This window comes from Amaranthus tricolor, chromosome 8 (assembly GCF_026212465.1).
Source record: "Amaranthus tricolor cultivar Red isolate AtriRed21 chromosome 8, ASM2621246v1, whole genome shotgun sequence".
Classification (NCBI taxonomy): domain Eukaryota; kingdom Viridiplantae; phylum Streptophyta; class Magnoliopsida; order Caryophyllales; family Amaranthaceae; genus Amaranthus; species Amaranthus tricolor.
Genome location: NC_080054.1, coordinates 16,314,010 through 16,337,594, shown reverse-complemented (window position 1 = coordinate 16,337,594; position 23,585 = coordinate 16,314,010). Strand labels below are relative to the sequence as shown.

The following is a 23,585-nucleotide window of genomic DNA, read 5'->3' as shown; positions in this document are numbered from 1 at the left end:
GGTGTCGGTGCAATTTTTTTCAATTTTCTTTTATTTTAAATCTATTTTGAGAATATTAAAATTTTTTTGTGGTGATCAATTACATCCTATAGTAGGTAATATAACATATTTTGATGTTATAAAGGAAAAAACTCTTAAAATTAGTAATATTTATGGTTAATTAAAATCTAAAAATATTACTGTATTATTCCCTTAATTTTTCCAAGAAGAGATTCATGTATCAAAACAACAATTTATCATAATTAATTATGTGTAACGCTTACTTTTTAAGAGTTCTACTTTTCCTACAATATTCTTACTTTGTTCCACTTTGTTAATTGTTATGTACTCAACGGTAGGTGTTTTAATATGTCCCATATGAAAAAGTATTTCTACTTCATGCCTTCTAATTTCTAGATAAAATTATGGTTATCTTGAGCAATAACCTTTTCAAGCTGTTTTTAGATTTTGTTGGGGGTTAGAAATAATAAATTAATTCTCTGGTAAATTAACATTTTTTAATAAATAAAATCTTAATGACTAATAGTTAAAAAAAAAAAAAACTAAACAATAGCTACAAAATTAATATTATTTTACTTTCTTATTCTTTACATATAAAAAAATAAAGTAGTTAAGAAAATTTTATTCAATTCATCACAATGCATATTCATAATATTAACATTTTTATAATTTTAAATTATGTATGACAAATATTAATAATCAAATAGTGCATTGAATAACATGAAAGATAAAATCAACAAATCGTATATAAATTGAGAATCAGGTCATATGATGGCTTTCCAAGTAAGGTGTTGAGTTAGATTTTCAATTTAGATGAAACCAACAAAGTGTATAAATATTTTTATAATATCAACACTTTTATGATTTCAAATTATATATAATTAAAGATATTAATAATCAAATAGTGCATCGAATTACATGAAAGATGAAACCAATAGAGTATATATGTAACACCCCGTAATTTATCGGGTTTAAAAATAAATAAAATATAATAAAATAAAATATAACAAAATAAAATAAATAAGTGATATTAAATTATATTATTTTACATAGTTAATTATAAGTAACAAAGTAGGTTAATTTTAACGGTAACGAGTTTTATCGCATGACGTTTTGTTACGATTGTGATAATAACACAATAATTACTCAATTAATTAAATAATTAATTAATTAAAAAAAAATATGTGGGGAGTTGGAAGGGGCTGCCGGTCTTGGGGAGTATGGGAGGAGTTTTTGTAACTCCTCTCATAATGATGTATTAGGCTTTTAAGATGGGTCCTTAATTTCTTCATTAATCCTCAAGGCATTTCAAGCATCTTTAATCACCATTTTAAACATCCCTTGAACATAAAAAAAATTCAGAAAAATTTCTCCTCCTTGCTTCTTGGTTTCGGCTGCCTCAAAGAAAAAAAAAATTCTTTTGGTTTGTTCAATTCAATCTTTTGTTCAAGGGGTAAGTTTATTTAAATTGTTATTATAAATCTTATTCATAAGATTTCTAAGGTGAAATATATTTTATGTATGATGATATCCTATGATTTTTAGGAGGATTGAATACACATTCTTTTATATATAATTTTCTCTACTAATCCTATTTCTATTATATAAAATTTTCCTTGATTTGCATTCTTTAACAAAGTTTAAATTTGTTATAAGAATAAAGTCTATTCAAAGGTTAAAAATGGATTTATTTTATGATTTATATTTCTCTAGCAAGATTTTAGTTTGTTAGAAGAAATTTTAAGTGTATGGATTAAGTAATGTAGGTATCCATGAGTTTATAAATCCTTTAACAAAATTTGATTTGTTTAAAGGATTGTCCTTATATATATGTTTTGATTCAAAAATGATGATATATGATTCTCTACAAAATTTTAATTTGATAAGAGAATCAAGTATTTAATTTAATTATCATGGTTTATGAAACTTTAATTGCTTAAGTTTTGATTCAAGGATCTTGTGGATTGTCCTTAAGTTGCTAGTTTTATGTTTTTGATGATGGTTTAGATTGTTGATGGGATTTTATGTATTGTTAGATGTGTGGAAATATCAAGTGGTTGTGTGATAGGAGATTTGGTTTTATTTGTTTTATTTTAGTAAAATGTAAATTCGGTTTTGGTTAGGTGTATTTTGGTATGGAGATTTAAAAAGGATTAAATAATTTAAATAGGAAAAAAAATATACATAAAATAAAAATAATTAAAGTAGAAGGAATTTATGGACAGCAGCTGCTGCCTCGGTAGTGGCGTCCCGATCCGAGTGTTGGGTGTGTTTCGTTGTTGTTTTATTTAACCGATGCGTTTTAAAACTCGTTAAAACGCTTAAAATAATTAAAAATAGTAATCGGATGCTAGAAATTATGAAATTTGGTACCCAAGGTAATTGATGCGTTCCGGACGCAGCGGTGAAGTCAGATTTTTAATTTGAATTTTCTAAACTGTTCGAAATGGCCATAAAAGTTTCTGGTCAGAATGTAAAATTTGGAGCTATTGGGAGTTGGATGAAATCATTTGAAATTAGCAAGTCTTAGTGATATCTTAATGGTATTGAGTGGATTAAATGTTTAAACACGGTCTAATACATGATCGTTTTGTTTGTGTGTTATTTAGGACCTCGTTTCATAAGAGGGCGAAATTCTAATTGTGCTTGAACAACGTGTGTTTGCAGCGTTCAAAGGTACACGCTTAGACCATACTGTTTATATGGTTGTGCAAGTAATGTTGTTTTATTCCTAATCGAGGCATTGTAATCACATAAGGATTAGACACCTCAAATAATATGAAATAATTATGTGGAAATTGAGAATTTATGGTTATGTTACCCAAAAGGGTTAACAAATGAATTGGAATATTATCCATTATTTTTTCCATGGCAGTTGTGGATCATTACGGTCACCATGGGGGTATGCATACTTTAGCCTTTGGCGACCCGAACAGGACGGGCAACGTCTTAGGTAGGTGGTTGCCTTGGGATTAGCTCTCCCAAGTGTATTCCACCAAAACAAATTTGAAATTATTCTTGTGCGACCCGAACAGGACGGGCAATGTTACAAGATTAGAAATATTGAATAAAGAATATGTATTAGAGCCTTTGCATGCTAGGGTAAACACAATGCTTGTATTCAACCTGTTTAATATATGTATGAAGTCTCTGACGTGTATTGGTTGTTCTTTGGAACCTGCTACGTGTTATCATACGACGTGCAGCAGGTTGACTGCAGGAGGGGGCTGGAGTGAGGATTCAGCTTAGAACCCGTAACTATCAAGTCTAGACATACTTTGTAATGAGTCGAAATAACTTAGTTTATGTAACCAAAGTTTATGATGTCTTCTTTTTATCTTTTAGCTAGTCTAGAGGCCGGTGGGCTCTCGAGTTGTATGTAAAGACTTCCGTTGATTTGTTTTGTTTTGTTTTGTTTGGCGCTGTTTTTCTTTGTTGACCATATTCCTTTACCGTTGGAACGTTGACGATCCGAGTAAGGATGAGTTTTCTTGCGTCCGCTTGTGAACCGGATTCATGTTTTCACATGATTTTTTTTCCGGGTCACTTTAACCGGGCCGTTACAATATAAATCGAAAATCAAGTCATATCATAGTTGAAAAACATCATCATCATACCCAGTGTTATGATTGGTGTGACTTGAGTGCACATTTAGTGTGTGCATTCATGTGGTGACTCTTGGGATGGAATCCCATAAGTTTGTCATGAATGGGTGTATTAAGATGAGTCTTAATATTTGTGGTTTATGATGATGATTAAGGTATGAATTATGAGTTAATCAAGGGAGTTATGGGACTTAATGAAGAAGTTCAAAGGTTTAATTCAAGATGCTTAACTATGCAAGTCGAGCAATACTGTCAGAAGCCCTCTGAAGTGCCGCTCGACCAGCTCGCTCGACCGAGCGAGCTTTAGAATGGGTCGAGCGAGCAGACAGAATGCAACCAGAAACTTCCTGTAGTCTGCTCGATCAGGCCGCTCGACTGAGCGAGCCTCTGCTTTGGTCGAGCGATGTCTCTGATGTTCCTAAGATGCTGTTTTTGACTCTTCAAGTTCTTGGGGATGTTTCATTATCATTTATTCATAACTTTAATATACTTAATAATACTTTGTGTGATCTCTCCTATAAATAGAGAGCTCTCATTCACATTGTAATGATCATCCACAAAATACACCCCAAGCCAATATATCTCTTCTCTATTGTAATTCTCCATATTTGAGAGTTCTTTGAACTCCTTTGATAATATAAGAGATACTACACACCGGTGGACGTAGCCTTAGTTGGGTGAACCTCGTTAAATCTTTGTGTCGTTTTATTGCTTTACTTTCTCCTACAAACATCGATATTATTGATAGTGTAATTTGTTTATCACTAAACTTCATACACTCAATCTTGGCAATATTGGAGTTTGAAACACATTGTTCGAACTCTAATACATCATCGTTTTCACCCAGTTATGGACAGAGTCTGGGGAGGGAAGGATGGCGACAACTTATACCCATAAAGTAGAGCGCGGCCAAAGAGTCCCCCAACTCGAGAAAGAATAAGATAAATTTCTGCAACTAATGGGACTAAATGCAGCTGAAGCGAACTCAAGTTAAAAAACAAATACCACCTTTTCAATTAAGGTATTGAATTTGATTCTCACCTAAACTTTTACATTTCGAGTTAGATCAGAAAAATTTAAATAATGCGTTTACCATTGTATTAGAAAATTTTCGATTTAGATGAAACCAACAAAGTATATAAATTGAGAATCAGGTCATATCCTATAAACTATGAAATATATATTTTACTTTTTAAAAAAAATTATAATGTGTTTTAAAATAAAAACTAAAAAAATAATACTCCCTCCGAACCAAATAATTAGTCCCATTTCCTTGGGCACGGATATTAAGGGTTGTGTGGGGTTCGTTAAAAAGGTGGTAGTTGGGTATTTTTAAGTAATTGGATTAATTGTTAATGATTCCCTCCTTTTGCTTAATAAAGTAGATAGAATGAATTTTGGAGGGAAAATTGGGTTTCACATTGTTTGAGACTTAATTGAAATTAATACATTTCCGAAATTTTTATAATTAAACAACCATTAAACTACTTAATTTAAATTACAGAAAATTACATCAAATAAATTACAAAAACCGTCAAAATCATAAAATAAACTAAGTCTTCAATTCTTCCTTGATTTCTTCAACGTTTTTTGAACGACAATTGAAAACGAGCAACCCTCTCGCCACATGCGCATGCGGATATTAAATCTTTTGTTGACTTCAGATTTATAAAAAAACAAACACGGTATGCATTTAGTGTTCAAAATTAATTAAATAACTACAAAAAATCTAAATGTTTATTTGATTTTGAAAAGAAGCCATCAATGACACTGGAAGAAAAATAAACTGATCAACAGAAGCCATCCATGAAACTGGAAGATTGTAACACTGATGAAAAGAAGCCAACAATGAAACTGGAAGATAAATACAGTAATGAAAAGAAGCCATCAATCCAATGAGTTGACAATTAGTAACACAGTAAAGGGAAAACAAAAAATTAAGTGGAATGGCGCCAAACTTAAAAAAAATTGCGCCCATACAACAACAAAAACCACCAAGCATCAGTAAATGTATATAAGACAGCATTAAGTGAAGATATCAGCAGCTTCAATTAATTTCCACCACCTTCAATTAAGTATATACAATGGGTAAAAAAAAGATGTAGATAATTTTACTAAGACTCAAATAATGCATGAGCTTTTAACGTCACTAAACAGTAATGGGAAGCCACAACACGGGTTCATCAATGAAATTGCGAAGAAGTACGATTTGCATAGGAGGACAATCGGAAGGATATGGAGACAGATTCGGGATCAAAAAAAATTAAAGTTCCAATTAATGTCAACAATAAGAAGACAGGGACCAAAGGAAGGGCATCAATCCCCTTTGATGAAAACAAATTCAAATCAATTGAAAAAGTGAAGAAGACAACTTTAAGATCACTGTCAAGGGCCATGGGAGTTAGCCACACCACAGTATGCAGATGGAAAAAAAAAGGTACTTTCGAAAGCACACCAAGGCAATCAAACCGTTACTTACAGACAAAAATAAACTCGACAGGTTTAATTTTTTGTCTTAGTAGTTGCATTTTAGATGAGCAAACAAGCAACTTCACATTTAATGAAATGTCAAATGTAGTCCACATTGATGAAAAGTTGTTTTATATTACAAGGACACAACAAACATTTTATCTAACTCAAGATGAAATAGAGCCACATAGAGAAATCCAATCTAAAAGATTTATCCCCAAGATCATGTTTATGTGTGCCGTTGCAAGACCAATCTTTTCTAGTGAAGATGAGATGATTTTTGATGGAAAGATAGGCATTTTTCTTTTCACACATGAAGTGGTAGCACAAAGGAGTTCAAAAAACAGGAAGAGAGGAGAGCCAGAGACCAAACCAATACAATCAATCACTAAAGATCACACAAGAGACATGATTGTGCACAAGATACTACCAGCAATTAGAATTAAATGGCCACCACATTTAAGCAAAACAATTTTCATTCAACAGGACAATGCTAAACCACACATTTTAGATGATGATGAGGTGTTTAGAGAGGTGGCAACACTTGATGGATTTAACTTCCACTTAGTGCAACAACCTCCTAACTCACCGGATATGAATGTGCTTGACTTAGGGTTCTTTAGGTCAATACAATCTTTACAGCATCAAAAATCAGCATACAACTATGCACAATTAGTTAATGCAGTGACTACAGCATTTGACAATCTGACACCAAATGCACTGAAGAATGTATGGATCACACTACAAGCATGTAAAATTGAGGTTATTAAGAAACTAGGTGGTATGGATTATGACATTCCACACATGAGCAAAGCAAAACTTGAAAGGGAAGGGAAACTCCCACATTGTTTGGGGGTACAGCAGGAAACAATTTACGAGGCACTAAGATATCTGGACACAAAGGTGGATGAAACTACATTTGAGGTCATTTTATTTTACTTGGGGATCAAGGACAAAGCAGTTTTCCATCAACTTCATTTAACAAGAGCGAGCACAGAAGCAACAACAGAAGCAACAACAGAAGCAGCAGCATATATTCCAGCAAGAAATGAAGCAACAGCACCAACAAAAGACACAACTACATTAACAGAAGCAGCACCAGCATGAACACCAGGAACATGTAAATATGACACACATGAGTATACTTTTGGGTTACCTTTTGTACTCACTTTTTATATATCTTATATATCTCAGAAAAAAATTTGAACTCATCACAGATAACCCAAATCCCATACTAATTGCCTCCTACATCTAGTAAGAAAATAGCCTCCTAAATATAATGTTTGGTGGCTTATGAACTGAAAACCCTAGATTGGTGGCAAAATGAATGGATTTAGGGATTTTGCAGCTATAATCAATTGTTTACCCTCAAATAAAAAAAAAATCATAGGGCAACAAAAACAGAACACGAAAGACATGCATACCATACATACCACATAAACAAAATCATCATCACTTATAGAGGAAAGATGTATCCATACGAGAAAATGGGCCTCGAACATCTATATCAGACAGCAATTCATCATCATCCAATAATTCTTCATCTGAGGAAGGGAACAAATTCTCAATGTATAGATCTTGAAGATCCAGTTGTAAATCAAACATACCCTGTATTTCTTCATCTTCAGAAGTTATACTTCTTCCCCAGTTAGGATCCGTTTCATCAGAAGTCGTAGACGATGCAGGTAGGCGATTGTAGAAATCGAACCATGGGTTAGGAGATCCAATCGTAGGATCACTTTCTTGGGACAAAGACAAACAAGAAAGACAAGACGTTGGTGACGCCATGTTCGAAAAACCCAGAAAAGTGAAGAAAAAACCCAGATTTAAAAAACCCCTAAAAGTATTAGGGTTTCAAAGAAGACGAAGATGGTGGAAAAAAATTGAAGATGAAGATAATAAACCGTAAACCAAGGTATTTTTGGGGATGAAGATGAAGATCATTGAAGAAGAGGAAGAGTTATACAGAGGTTGAGGATGAAGATGAGAGAGAGGGAGGGAGAGGTAGGGATTCAGAGTAAATAGGGGAATTATAAAAGGGAGGGAATGATTAAGATGATTGATGTTGGGTTATATTGTTAATTATTTTAGGTTAGTAGGGTTTACGGGGGTAAATTCGTAATTACGTGTGTGAACTAAGGGTATTTAAGCAAAAAAATATTGCCAAAAATAGAAATGAAACTATTAAAAAGGTTTTGCCAAATAAGAAAATGAGACTATTTATTTGGTTCGGAGGGAGTATTAGAAATATGCAAAAGTAAATTGAAAAAAAAATTAAATAAAAAAAAATATATGATTATGGATTACGCCAACTAAAATCTAAAAAATGACGAATAAACTTTCTAAACTCTATGCAATGTCAGACTAAACTTTTTATTTTTTTAAGGAAATTAATATCCTTATCCAATGTGGCAATACGCAAACAAAATAAATTATTATAAATTATTAAGAAGTATAAATAATACTCCCACTTATATACAAATATACAATATACTCCACATCTACAATCTACAGTTTTACACCCATGGTACTTATGATAGACCAACACTTCACAACAAAATCCAACCGTTCAATTCATCTACGATTAAAATCAACAAATACCCATTAGCCACGTAGAAAAGAACGCGACCATACAAAAACATTCAACACATATAATCATAATCCATGATTAAAAATAACGGATAAGTGCAATTTGAAAGTATCCATTTTTGTACTACCACTACTAGTTAAGTAGAAAAATTCTTTGTTATTTTATGGGTAGCAACTGCACAAATTTATAGGAGAGAGAAAGAATTTAAAAGAAAATTTTCGGAAAAAGGGGAAGAAGAAGAAGAGAGAGAAGAGAAGATAATAATGGAGATCTAAAATCTTACTGAGGGTGGGTGGGCAACGGGTAGTTTTGTGGGAAGTTATTCTGTGCGGTGTCGACCACCGTAACTGCCTGAGGAGAAGATCCGACGGTGGGTATTTGTAGAGGGGATGATGAAATGTTGATTTGATGTGATATTGTTTATCATTTGTTAAAATGATGTTATTCTGATTGATTGATCTAATCTTCAATTATATCAAAAAGCTGTAAAGTGTTTATTTAAAACTCTCTTCAAATTATTCCTACTTTCTCTCTCCTGGATATTGCAGCTGCTTTTGCTTCTCCTCAGGTTTGTAATTGTTTATTTTTCTTTTTTTTTTTTTTAATTTTCTGCTTAATTTTTGGGATTTTTAAAAGTTTATATTCAATAATATTATAAGTGGGTAAATTCATTACATGTTTTTAAAATGTTGTAATTTCCTGTTTTGATTGTGATTAAAATGTGTGTCAGATCTTCATGTTTTTTTTATAAAAGCTAGCAAATTTCTTTGATTTAGATTTTTATACTTAGTGGGTTAATCATGGATTTATTTTGCTATTGAAAATTTTTAGTTTTCTGGTTCATGTTTGATTATTTGGGGGTTTTTGAAAAATCATACTATATTTCACTAGCTCACTGAAATTATTTCAGTTTTATCTGCTCTGACTGGGATTTTGATGGGGTTTATTGGGTGTTTTAGATCTATAAATATACATGCATAACTTTTATTTTTGTTGGTGGTTCTTTTTTTGAATTTATTTATAGACAAAATTGCGAAGGAACTAACTCATTCGAGAGCTTAAGCTAATGATTGATGCTCGATATGCGTTATAGTATGTATATGTTAACATATACTTAATACGCTTCCTCACACGAGAGGCTTTGGAGGGTGGATGCAGCACAGACCCTTTCCATAGCTGGTCCAACAATTTTGGTTTGTATGGTGGGTTTTGATTGGATGTCTTGTGTTGATTCGGTTGCTGTTTCTAGAGGATGAAAATTGTTACCATATTTATAAATTTTGACATGTTTTGGTTTAATGTCATTTTCTCACTACAAAACACTTCTCCATTATAAGAAGACAACTGTTTGTTTATTAGGTAGATGGGTTTAAAGACCCTAATACTCTATAACAACAGGTCAATTGTTTGATTTTTAAGTTTTCATAGACTAATTAGGTGGATGACTAGAAAGATGTATAATCTCAGAAATGATTCATTTTTAATGTTTATTGATTTCCCATTAGGTGGATATAGCGGAAGACTAAATAGTCTAAAACAAGATGTCCTTCAAGGGCATTGTAAGGGAACTTAGAGAAATGAGAGAGGGGATTGGAAACCTCTCGAGACGAGGCGAAGGGGGTAGACCTTGGAGGGGGAGAACTAGGTCACATATAGCACCTGATCAAGCAACACCTAGTATCGAGCTCGAGGAAGTTGAGCAAGGTCGGTGGGCGAATTTGCCTCCCGAATTGCTTTTGGATATCATTAGGAGGATTGAAACTAGTGAGACATCTTGGCCTGCAAGGAGTGCTGTTGTTTTTTGTGCTGCTGTTTGTAGATCATGGAGAGATGTTACTAAGGAGATTGTTCAAACTCCAGAGCAATGTGGAAAGCTCACGTTTCCAATCTCTTTGAAGCAGGTAAAAATGCCGAGTTTTTAGGCTGGTTTTGTTGGAAAATAACTCACATGGGATCCCACATCGAAGAATTAGCGAGAGATTGACTAACATATGTACTTGATGGGCTACTACTCCTGAAACCAATTGGTTTTAGGATGGAACCTCATCAGGTTTGTGTGCAGTCAACTCTCCTCTTGTGTGGGTCTTGTGTACAAGCCCAAATTAAGCTTTTTGTTACGTTATCTGATATCGAGTTACTATTTTGCGTGGTTTGATTGTAGCCTGGGTCTCGTGATTTGCCAATTCAATGTTTTATCAAAAGGGATAGAGGAACTTCAACTTTTCGACTATTCTATGGATTGACACCTGGTAAGTCTTTTCTACTAATTAGTATTGCATTATTTTGTTTGATAGCTTTTGGTTTGTTTTCCAGCTTGAAGTGCATATCTTATCTTCAAAGAACACTACTTTATGCATTGAAATTGCATTAATATCATGTTTATAAAACTTTTGGAATAAAATATGGAATCATATTCTTGCTTAGATGGGATTTTAGGTATATTATCCCAGGACCTAGGTAAAGTAAGGTTCTTATTTCATAGAGTTAGTATTGGTTGCATTGGACATTGCATCAAGATTAGTATCATCCGCATAAGTGGTCTATCGAACAAGATTTTTAGCCGTAAGCGATATTTCTAAAATAATATCTTTCATTCGCAGCTGAAGACGAGCACGATAAGTTATTATTGGCTGCTAGGAAGATCAGAAGAGCAACAAGCACTGATTTCGTAATATCATTGGTTGCAGACGACTTCTCTAGAGCTAGCAATGCATACGTTGGAAAGCTCAGGCAAGCTTAGCAATCACACTAGCGAGTTTATTATATCCCACACGGTAAAAATTGAAGATCTAACACGGGTTGTATTTATATTAGGTCGAATTTTTTGGGTACCAAGTTCACAATGTATGACAGCCAACAACCGCCTGATGCCAACGTTAAAACACACAGCCGATCAAGCCGTAGGTTTCATTCTAAGCAGGTTTCTCCGAAAGTTTCTGCTTTCAATTACAGCATAGCAACTATCTCTTATGAGCTTAGTGTTCTTCGTACGCGGGGACCCAGAAGACTACATTGTGTGATGCACTCGATTCCTCTTGCTTCCATTCAAGAAGGAGGCTCAGCACCAACGCCTCAATCGTTTCCACAATTATCCGATGAAAAGCAATGTCCGCCCACGCCTAGTTTACAAGGGAAGGATCAAGCTATTATTGGGTTTAGTTCTACCAGTCTTTCAGACCCACCACCCGGATACTCAGACGACAGACTTGTACTGAAAAACAAAGCTCCAAGATGGCATGAGCAGCTGCAGTGTTGGTGCTTGAACTTCAGAGGCCGAGTAACTGTCGCCTCGGTCAAGAATTTTCAGCTCGTGGCAGCTGTTGAGCCGCACCACAATGTTTCTGCGGCTGAGCAAGAAAAAGTCATACTGCAATTCGGAAAAATAGGGAAGGATATATTCACGATGGACTATCGATACCCACTCTCTGCCTTCCAGGCCTTTGCAATCTGTCTTAGCAGCTTTGATACAAAGCCGGCATGTGAATGAATTCTCTCGGGTTACCCCTCGAAAAGATTTTCTTGCCCGTTTCCTGGCAGATGCTGATACTGTCGGAAAACCTGTGCTTAGACCCATGTGAACCTGAGCTACTGTGCAAATCTTGGAAGTTTCTGTTGCAGAATAACAATGTATGTATATTTATGGTTCGAAGAGAAAATAGCGTATGTTGTAATTCATTTTCGTTCATCTCGGTAATGTTTACATGTATGTGCCTCAAAGAGAAACCGGTAGTACGATCGTGCAAGATCCGACTCCATTTGATTAGTTTAATCTGCTTAAGAATTTTGCCTAAACCTAAAGAATGGCTTAGTGCAATTGTTAGTTCCACACATTTGAAAATTTCTTTTTCAGTCTGATGTGGAATTTGTGCTAGTCACTATCACATGATTCACTGATCTCCTAATAAGCGAATTATAATTGGTTTTGGACTATTTTACGGTAATTTTGAACGAATTGCGAATTCAAAAAGTGAATTAATAGGCAAATTATGTTACAATGATTCAAGTCCTTGTCAATGTTATCATAAGGTCAAACCCCATTTAGCAAAGTGCCCAATTAGGATGGGAACATGCCCTACTCATTAAATTCCCTGTGATGATGCTTAGGATGTGGATGAACAGATAAACTTAAAGCCTAAAAGTGCCTATTGGAAGATGGTAGGAGCCAACAACTGGATTCTTCCACCATCCTAAGTGATAATTGATATTGACATTCACCAGAGATTATAATGTGCTGTATGCAATGGGTAGGCTGTGTTTGTGTGGTAGGGCATGGGCAATCTACACATCCCATTTGGGGTGTTTACTACTTTAAAACCAAGCTGGACTGAATTGAACTTTGAATTGTATTGGAAGTTTGGAATTCAATAAATACAAAATTGAGAATAGTCTTGTTTCAGTTGGAGTAAGTATTACTTTCCTCGACTTAAGTTATTGATTTGATTTTCACTAGCTATCCCCCATTTTCTTCATTTTACCTTCTAATTAAAAAAAGAACAAATTTTAATGGACAATAAATTGGCTGCAAATTACTTGTAAATTTTTACCGAAAACCAAATCAGGTTGATTTTTATAGAAAGTATTAGCCATATAATAGAATATAATAGAATAAAATCTACTTCTATATCAAATAAACCCAGCTAATATATTTTTCCGTTCCTTTGAATTATTACCATATAACTTAAATAAGTGATAACTTTTGAGTCATATGGTATAAACTCAAAAGGATAAACAGCGTACTTAAGAGATTAAAGTATAATAGAGCTATTGTAATTTGTAATGCACTTTAAAATTTATATTTTATAAGATAAAAATTCGCTTCGCTGAAATGAAAAGTGCCAGAAGATTTTTGCACTTCTATATATATATTTTTTTAAGATGCAAAACTACTAAAATGAAAAGCGGAAATCATTACAAAAAGGATATAGAGACATGATTGTTTTTCTAATTATTTGTATGCATTTCTCAAATAAAAGGAAAAACTATAAACCATTTTCATCACATGTGTGTTTGCTTAAAACATATGCTACAATAGATATTAACTCAAAAAAAGTAAAAATCAAGGAAAAAGTAAAAAAAAAAAAAAAAGGTTTGAAAATTGAAAAAAAAGACTAATCTACCCCCTCCTTTGATAGAGTATATATTTATCGTGGCTATAACCAAAAGTTTATAACTTTAGAGGTTCGAATGAATTGTGGAAAGAAATAGAATTTCAAAAATTCAATTGCTCAAATAAAAAAATCACCGCACAAACGAGCAATCAAGGCTATTACTCCTTTTGATGTTTCTCCCAACTTTCTTCAATTGATTCTACTTTTGCATGCACTTTTGTAATCTCTATTTCTTTGACCCCGTATTATTTTCTATAATTCTAATTCATACTCCGCCATTGTAATACCTTTATTGGTGAGCTTTAAGATCAATTCCTTATAACACATTTTATAAACACTAACTCTTAGGGAGGAACTTTGACGCATTAATATTTGATGTTTGTTTGTTTATTATTGCATTTTATTCTAATAATTTGCACTAATTAATTAGCTTATTAATTAATCGCAACATACACGACATTACAATATTCGACTGTTCCATCACTTATTTATTGCTTCCGCTACCTAACATTAATCATAACAATATATAGAGCCGAGACACCTTACAATTAAGATTTCGAACAACTGCTTAATTAGTTCATATGTCTAAGACTCTACATTTTCTTGTGATTGAACTAAAATCAATAAAGAACCAAATAACCTCACTGCTACTTCTTTTTATACGCTTTTCTGAAACAGTATTCTATAACAAGGTAATTTAAGGGCCAGACACAGTAACAAAACACTGCAAAAGAGGATTAGTACAAGATCCAAATTGGATTCATCCAAACCTAAGATAAATTAGACACTAATCTAACAAACCCTAATGGTCTATTTGGTAGAAGGTAATTAATGGAAGTAAAAACAAAGTACCTTGTCTCCAATTATCACCTAATACTAAACAAGCCATTTGTATATCTATGTTATGCCCAAAATCATGAATGCTATATACATTCTTACATCTTACCATTTACCAAACTACTTATACTTAAACCCTAAAGCTAAATAATTCTTCTCCACTTCATAATGTTACATCTCCTCTTTTTGAACTTGCTGAAAAAACCAGATGTTTTGGTTGACTTTCCGTTAGAGTTTTCAATACGAGCCTTGGATACATCGACATTTGATCTAGGGCGTTCTAGCTCAATATTTGATCTAGCATGCTCTTGCTCAATATTCGATCTAGGGTGTTCTTGCTCGTAATGATGATTAATATCCAACTGCCGAAGCAATTCCATTGCGATGACCTTCCCCTTATCACTTCCAATATTTGATATATTTTCGATCAAATGTGTACAACCCTCGTTCATAACCAAATCACAATAGTAATCATCCTGAGAACACAGAGCGAGGAGAATACTAACTGCATATTCGTGTTCCTTGCGATCACAATCCTCGAGTAGCTTAACGATAGATGGAATGAAGCCTTGAGTCTCGCCAATTGATCGCCCAGTCTCGCCAAATTTACATAACGTTTCCAATATGCCTAAACAAATTTCAGCAACTGAGCTATCTTTCAATAGATGAACAAGAACAGGTACCCAATCAGAAGCTAAGTTGCAAGAGGAATTGTCGATACTCGAGGAAAAATTATGCAGTACTTTAAGGGCTGATTCTTGTAAATCCCTTCTATGGCTTTCGAGAATTTTTAAAATCGAAGCACAAAGAGCACCAGAAGCCGCAAATTTGGACAAAGGAACTCGAGAAGATAACACTTCCATGATGGCAAGGGTTTCTGCAGCAGGTTCTGTTGCAAGAGCAGAAGCTAAGAAAGTGTATACATGCACACTTATATGTAGTTCCCATCTGTAAAACGCCATTCCACTTATTAGACTTTCTGAATACTAATGGCCCGTTTCGTTAGTGGTACTAAATGGTGGTAATCAAAATAATTTATAGTGTAAAATTTCATCAAAAGTTCTATGTCATTCCCATGGTGATAAAACTTTGATCACAAAATTTTTTTTTTGTTTACAAATTTCCATTACCACCTAATACCATCTCTCTTAATGGTAATGCATCGGAATGAATTTTATAAACAAAACGAGATGATTGAAGGTTGTCAAGCATGGCCATCAAGATAGCTAAGAGATTTTTCAACCAAAATTACACTAGTTTTCAAAACTATTACCATGGTTTATTACGACCTACCAAACGGGCCGTAAGTGTAAGCATACTATATGTATCTTTTGACCCTACTCTAAAAGTTGTTTTATCTAGAGCTTGTTCAATTAAGCATGCTTCAATTGTGAGTGTTCTTTAGAAGTACTTAACATATCATAGGGCCTCAATTATAAGCTTAAGCTTTTGAGTGAGTTGGTTCCTTGACATGGTATCAGAGCCAGTGTGACAAGAGGTCACAGGTTCAAATCTCAATCAAGCGCTAGGTATGAAGAGGTTTGTGTTGCATCCACACTTTTAGCCAAAATTAAAGGGCTCTCGTGTGAGGGGGAGTCTTAGAGTATAGAACATATCTTGGGGCCTCAACCATCAACTTAAACTTTTGGTTGAGTTAAGTTCCTTAAGCTGTTCTTACAGAATCCATTACGCCCTAATCAACTTCCCCCATTGCCCTAAAGAAGAGAATGCATAACAAAATCATGTTTAGTTACACCTATTCATATCAATCCTCATCTCAAGCTACAAATGAACAAAAAACAAAAAATCACATTAACAACAAACGAAAACTACCTGTCTGCTCGGAGAAAAACTAAAAACAGCTGACTCCCATCTTGTCGAGCTTGTCTATCATCCTTGTCGAGAGCATCTAACAAGAACGACACTAACGGGTCAAGAAAATTCTCAGAAGTGACAAAACCCCAAGACGGATTATGACTTATCAAGTACGTATGAACATCTCGAATAGCAGCACACTGCAATTCCCAACTGAACCCCCTGATGTTAGACAAGAACTGTGTTCTAATCTCTTCTACGCTAGGATTGAAATCTAGGAGATTCATTCTTGGATGACTTGTTACTACCAAAGCTGTTTTCGAGTTTAGCAACTAACGTATTGTAACTGCTATCAATAGATCCAAGGGATAAGTTGCTCATATCTATCTGAATATCAATATCATTCATAGAACTTGCAGTGTTACGAATGGAATTCGTATTATCCAAGGAGCCATACATTGGTGTGACGATACTTTGGTCTGAAATCTCATGACCCGAACGACAATGGTCATCAGTATTTGACTCTACCGAGATTAAAGCTTGATCAAGTTGGATCGAGGAAGTCCTTGTTTGGTTCGGCAAAATCAGCTTACGATGCTTCTTCAGGAGATTAAAAAGGTACTTCGAGTATTGAGCAGTTCTTGTTAAGCTTCCTTGTTTTACATCATTGAGCAGTTTTTTCAAGCATCTTTCCTCAATCAAAAGATCCTTTTCAGATTTAAGATCAAGCTGTGACGCTGCGTACAGAAACAAGTCTATCTCGAGATTGTCAGCTTGAGGCTCGTCTTGTTGCAGTATAGCACGTAATGCTTTGCCAGCCAATTCTTCACATGCGTCCATTAAGAACTTTAAAGCCCTGAGATCATTAAGTATCTCTGATATCTGCAAATACACAACATAGCTGCTTACTAATTTGGCCACAAGATTCCGTTAAGAAAAAGGGTGCACAAAGTGTCCTTTAAAAGAGGGGGTTTACTACAAGAAAAATGACTTTGGGCGACAATCAAAAGTGTGGCAAGTGTTGAGATGTTTGGCCCATATATGAGTGACAAATAAATTTTTGTCACTAGAACGGTCCCACACTCCCACCACATGGGTGTAATGGAGGGCAAACCTTACCTTGCAACTTTGCAAGAGGCTGATTCAAACTTGTGACCTTTTAGTCACATAGCGACACCTGAACTGGTGCGCCAATCCTCCCCAGTAGATCATGCACCCGTTAATGCAACAATCAATCCTCCCTGATCAATTCAAGTCCCGCTATGTACTTCTTTGTGTTGTAGAATCCAAATGTCATCCAGTTAGGTTAGAAGCTTAAATAAAACAAAAAATATACCAACAGTAAATTGATAAACGTACCTTATATTTTCATAGATTTTTTTCCCCTATGGAAAAATATTCGTTTTTGAGGAAAAAAATCAAAAATAATAAATTTGAGAAACATTGCCAATTGTGCTTATTTCGGTGGGGTTTCATTCCCATTTATAACCGCAATTTCTATTCTATAAAAATTCGAATTTAATTTTATTTTTCCGCTCCCTAGAATTTAGCGACAAAAAAGTTACTTTGAAATTTGAATTTGAATTTTTTTCCGCCCATAAGGTTGGTGACAAAAATGACGATATTTGTCGCCAACTTTGACAACAAAAATGCCAACAAAATCCCTTTGTCGCTGCTTTGTGAAAAACAAGTACATCACCATTTTTGTTGGCATTTCGGAAACAGGTTTAATTTTTTTTTGACGCCAAATTTTTTGTTTTTGTTGTGACGACAAAGAAAACCCACATGAAATTTAACTCTTCAGATATAAGATGAAATTTAATAACAAATTATAATATGAAAAAGAAATTACATGCAATCCCAAAGCAATTGGCACCATATTCTGAAGTAGGCTCAAACTTTGGTCCATAACAGTTTTTGTTTTCTCAAACTTTTTCACGTTCACTCTTGTCATTGCCTGAAGTAAATTGAACAAAACTCTATTAAAATGACCAGTATCTATAATATGTCCTACACACATTAATTACCAGAACCAAGGACCGTCTCATACATTTTTTTTTTGCCCAGAGCAAATGAAAAAGATCACCTAAAAACTTAAAGCGCAATAAATTATATACTATTCCTTTTGAGTTTTATTTTTCATATTTAAATATATTAAAAAAAAACCTAATAATTCATATTACATAACAAAAATTATGAATTATATTTAAATTTAATTCAAGTTAATATCAATCTTGTATATGAAAAAATATTTTGAAAAATTCGTTTTGATTAACCCGAATTCTCGGCTTTTCCACGGGTAGACGAACTTTTTTTTATCAATGTGATGACCTTGACCTTCTAATTTTTTCCACGTGGTAGACAAAAGGGAAGTTTTTTTGTTAACTTTACGCTATTTTTATCCAACGCAATGACCTTTTTTCAAAAAACAAACGTCGTTATCACCCTAATTAACCAGACATTTCTAAATCTTATTGAAACAAGTACTTAATTTAATTAAAAATTTAACATTTTATCCACCACATGAAAAAATTAAAAGCTCAATGTCACCAAACAAATTTAAAAAATATTTGTGAAAAAACCAAAAACTTAATATTACCGCATGAAATAAACCAAATATCTTTTAGGCCCTAAAAACTTTATGTACCAGATAGAGTTTACTCGATGTGCGGCAATTTTGAACAACTACTTTGGCTGCGTTCAATGCATTATGCAAGTCACAAAGTGCTTTCGTTCCTTGCGAGCAAGGTCGAGATGCTTCAATGTCTGGAATTATTTTCAAGATTCTATCAACAAGTCCCAGGAGTAATTTACACATTGACAGATGCACCTGCAGCATTCAATATAAGGACTCATTTTCTATATCTTTATCTGTAGTAAGCTGAAAATTTGTTTAAAATACTTGCACGAAATACATTTTTATATAATCTAATGTGTTTTTCAGATCATTTATATTTAGAGTTATACATAATTAAAAATTATAAAAATTTGATATTATAACATATGCGACGAGACGAATAAAACAAGATCCCACGTGACTATGTTTCTTTCTCGTATAATAGCTGAATATGTAAACTACTATAGAATGACAAATAGTGCAAAAGTTGATTTGGTGCAAGTATTATGGAACAAAGGAAGTATTATATATTTCTACGGAAGATATTTCTATATTTTCAAAAATAAGTACTTTTAACAGACTAGTGTAATTTTGGTTGAAAAATCTCTTGGCTACTTTGATGGCTATACTTGTCCAACTTTAATCATCTCATTTCTTCATAAAATGCATTCCAATGTATTACCGTTGAGAGAAATGATATTAGGTAGTAATGAAAACTTGTAAACAAAAATTTTTTTTGTGATTAAAATTTTATCACCCTGAGAATGATTTGGAATTTTTAATAAAATTTTACACTATAAATTATTTTCATTATTACTATTTAGTATTACTAACCAAACGGACTATAAATATAAAAATATCCTAAAAGGACACACATGATACATTAAGGATCAATTATTTTTGCCAAGTTATATACATATATTTGAAGAAAAGGACAATAATACCCTTAGTATTGATATTAGAGTTAAGATGCAAACTCACAGAAATGAAGCGAGTTAAGATGCAAACTCAAAGAAACGAAGCGTACCTTTATTTCAGGAGTATGTATTGTTGAGTCCAGCACTTCAGCAGCATCAGTCCCCATATAAAATCAACAATATCCCTGAAAAAACATACTACTACATAATTAAGCTAATTTTAGTTCAAAAATACTACCTCTGCTTCACTAAAAATATTTTATTTACTTTTTTAGTCATTGTACATATTTAATGTTTAATATTTTTTTATTGTATATAATAAAATATTATAAAATAAATATTAATAATCTTTATATTAATATGAATCAAACAAAATTTCTCTTAATTATATTTAATTTATAAATTAAAAATAAAATATAAATTAAAAATATAAGTAAATAATTTTCAACAACGTGGGAGTAAGATTCTGAATATACAATAATTAAACTCTAAATGATCTGTCTTTATCAAATTAAAAAGTAAAGTAACACCGAAAGTGACGTAAGGCCAAGTTGTGTAAGACAACAGGCTGGCCATCCAGAACACAACAAACTCGTGAGCGTCAATAGTAGGGCATAAACAATAGTGAAAAAATTCAACATCCCCCGAAATTCGAATTAAAATCGAAAGTAAACAGACTCAAAAATATATTTCTTTTTCAGGTTTATCAAATCGATAGTACTCGAATCGGTTGATAACCGAAGGAAAGCTAAACCCGAGCTGTAACCGACACATAACCGTTAACCGAAATTACCCGAACCTAATAATAACCGACCCGAGTTCTATCTGACTCAAATCATGCTTGAAACCGAACTCGATCCGGCTAAAACCGACTTAAACCGAACAAATTTTAGATCGAACTGCTGTAAACCTAAACTAGTTTTTAACAATGAAGTATGATATACTCATATTCAATCATCTTATTAGTTAATCTAATAAAGTGTTAGATATTTTAATAAATTAAATTTTATAAATACATGGGTTCATATATTTAGAGTTAATAATTAATGGTCAATGTTTATTTAACTACTTTTAATCAAATTAGATGAAAATTAATAGAAACTTTATAATTTTAATTTTCGATCAAACAAGTAAAAGTAATAATAATCACTAATAACTATTTTGCATTAATTAAAGGCAATCTTGTCATCAATTAAAATGACTAACAACTTAATCTTATATTGACTCGATCGGTTGTAATTAGTAATACGTAGCTGAATTCTATTAAAAAAAAACTTAAACCCGATCTGTATCCGGTTAAACCGAACCAATTATTAACCGCTGACAACCCGAAACCGATTGACACTCGACACGAACTTCAATCGACACCGAACCGATGCTAACTCGATAGCTCGAATAACTGAACCGTGACTAACCGACCCAACTCGAGTGTGACTCGACGTAACACGCAACCGAAAATAATCAATCTGAAATACAACTAAACCGAATGATAGTCATCTGAAACCGACCCGATCACCCAAATGAACACCTCTAAGCACACTAGTCAAAGTAGAGGTATTCATTCAGATTACGTGATTCGGGTTAGTTTGAAATCAGGTTTTGTGTTCATATTGTTTTTTTGCATCATTGTAAAATATTTTTAACGTCGGGTGAAATCGGGTTCAGTAACAAGGTCGGGTAAATTTCGAGTTATCGAATCTGTTTTGAATATCTTTAAGTCAAAGCAATGGACACCAGTCTATTTCCTTTCCTTATGACCTAAGGCAATAAGTAGCTAAACATCATGGGATTAAGGATAGAAACACTATGGCTTATATTCACTTGTTCCAAAACCTCAAATGGTAAGAGCGAGCATAGTTAACAATGACCTATTTTAGAGGTAATAGCCTCAACCTCTAAAATTACATTGTTAACAATGTCTTAATATTGGGTCATCTCATAAAAAATGGCATGATCATAGTCGAAGTCATTCTTTAAAGAAACTGCCACATGGCGTATTATAATTGGAGATTTAAAAGGCATGCTAACACATTATAACAATTGTATTTTGATTGGTTATTTTCTAAAATGGCTATTTTCTTCATTAATTAATTAATTAATTATATATATATATATATATATATATATATATATATATATATATATATATATATATATATATATATCAATTATAATTTTTGAGATCTAAAATGAGACGAATGTTGCTATTTTTAAAAAATTTTCATAAACAAATATTTTTATGCTAATTTTCTACCTCTTTTATTTGTTAAAAACCCACAAAAATTCTCCAAATATTAAAAAAAAATGGATTCAGATAATCTAACTTTTCTAAAAAAATAATTTAGTTTCAATACCAAATTTAAATTTATCTTGACATGAAAATATAAGTAGTTATGAAAATAAATATAATGGTAGATAAATGAAAGGAGAAATACGATGTCACGGCCGGCTCAACCACATTAGTAGCATGAGTGATTGCTTCAGACCCTGTTATTTTGAAAGTTTAATTTTTTTTATTTACTTGAATTTTTTAATTAAAAATAAAAAAATATTTTTTTTCCATAATCAATAACGATTTATTACCTTAATAAGGAGTACTTGTGTATTAATTATTGATTTTAGGTTATTAGTTAGGGGTTATCGTTTGATATTTTTTAACTTTTTATTGATTATTGATATTAATTGAATCTAGGTACCTTAGTAGTGTTATTCTTAGATTCCTTAGTAGTGTTATTCTTAGTTTGTTGTTTTTTATTCGTTAATTACATTAGTTGAACAAATCAACACTTATTTTAACTGAAATAAATTAGTGGTTTATTATTGTCACTTTAAAAATAAACATATATGTTCATACCTAAAAAAACTCATATTTTAACTTCGGGGTCAAAAAAGTTCAAATTTAACGGTATACGGTGTAGGAAAAAAATAAGTGAAAAAACGAAAAATTTAAAAAAGAGAAAAAAGAAATAAATAGTCAAATCCTTTAAAAATAGCCATTCTCAAGAATGCTCTAAGAAACTAAGAATCTCAACCTATTAATCCATTATTCACATCAATAAAAGTTTTATCAAATATTCCTAAAAACATAAACATTTTCCCTTTTCTTAGCAAGAGTACAACAAGCAAAATAAAAAACACAAACTAAATATAATTTTAAGTAAAAAATAACAGTAAAAAAATTAAAAGAGAGAAAAAAAAAAAAAGAGATTATACCAGATGTATGACCAAAAGAACAACCCAGAAAAGTATTTGAAAAATTACAACAACACTTCAGAATCACAACGCACGTTACGAGCAAGAAGAAGAAGAATTGGGTTAATTCAGGGTTTTTTTAGGAACAAATTAATATATAAACAATAAAGTAATAATGAAAAAAAGAAGGTAGAAGTATTAAGGTTTAAGAAAGAATGATTGAAGAAAAAAGAAAACAAATGCTAAATACTTAAATAATAAAAGGGCTGCTACTTACTTTCACCGTTTCAATTTACTTTTAATATTGGAAGTATATACACTATTCACTTAATTTTTAATATATAAGTTAAAACATAGTCAAGTGGGATCTTGTTTGATTCGTCTTTGTGTAAAGATTATTAACATCAAGTTTTTATAATTTTTTATTATACATAA

General features: G+C 32.6%; 1 protein-coding gene and 1 pseudogene across 1 annotated transcript; one reads left to right on the top strand and one right to left on the bottom strand.

Moving 5' to 3' along the window:
- Window positions 1-8,498: 8,498 nt before the first annotated feature.
- Window positions 8,499-12,986, top strand: LOC130821214 (tubby-like F-box protein 5). Its single transcript, XM_057686893.1, has 5 exons — window positions 8,499-9,232; window positions 10,170-10,565; window positions 10,826-10,913; window positions 11,265-11,394; window positions 11,479-12,986. Exons 2-5 carry the CDS (start codon window positions 10,206-10,208, stop codon window positions 12,149-12,151), a joined length of 1,251 nt encoding a protein of 416 aa, XP_057542876.1. The 5' UTR covers window positions 8,499-9,232; window positions 10,170-10,205; the 3' UTR covers window positions 12,152-12,986.
- A 1,413-nt stretch (window positions 12,987-14,399) lies between these two features.
- Window positions 14,400-23,354, bottom strand: LOC130821213 (U-box domain-containing protein 5-like; annotated as a pseudogene).
- Window positions 23,355-23,585: the final 231 nt, after the last annotated feature.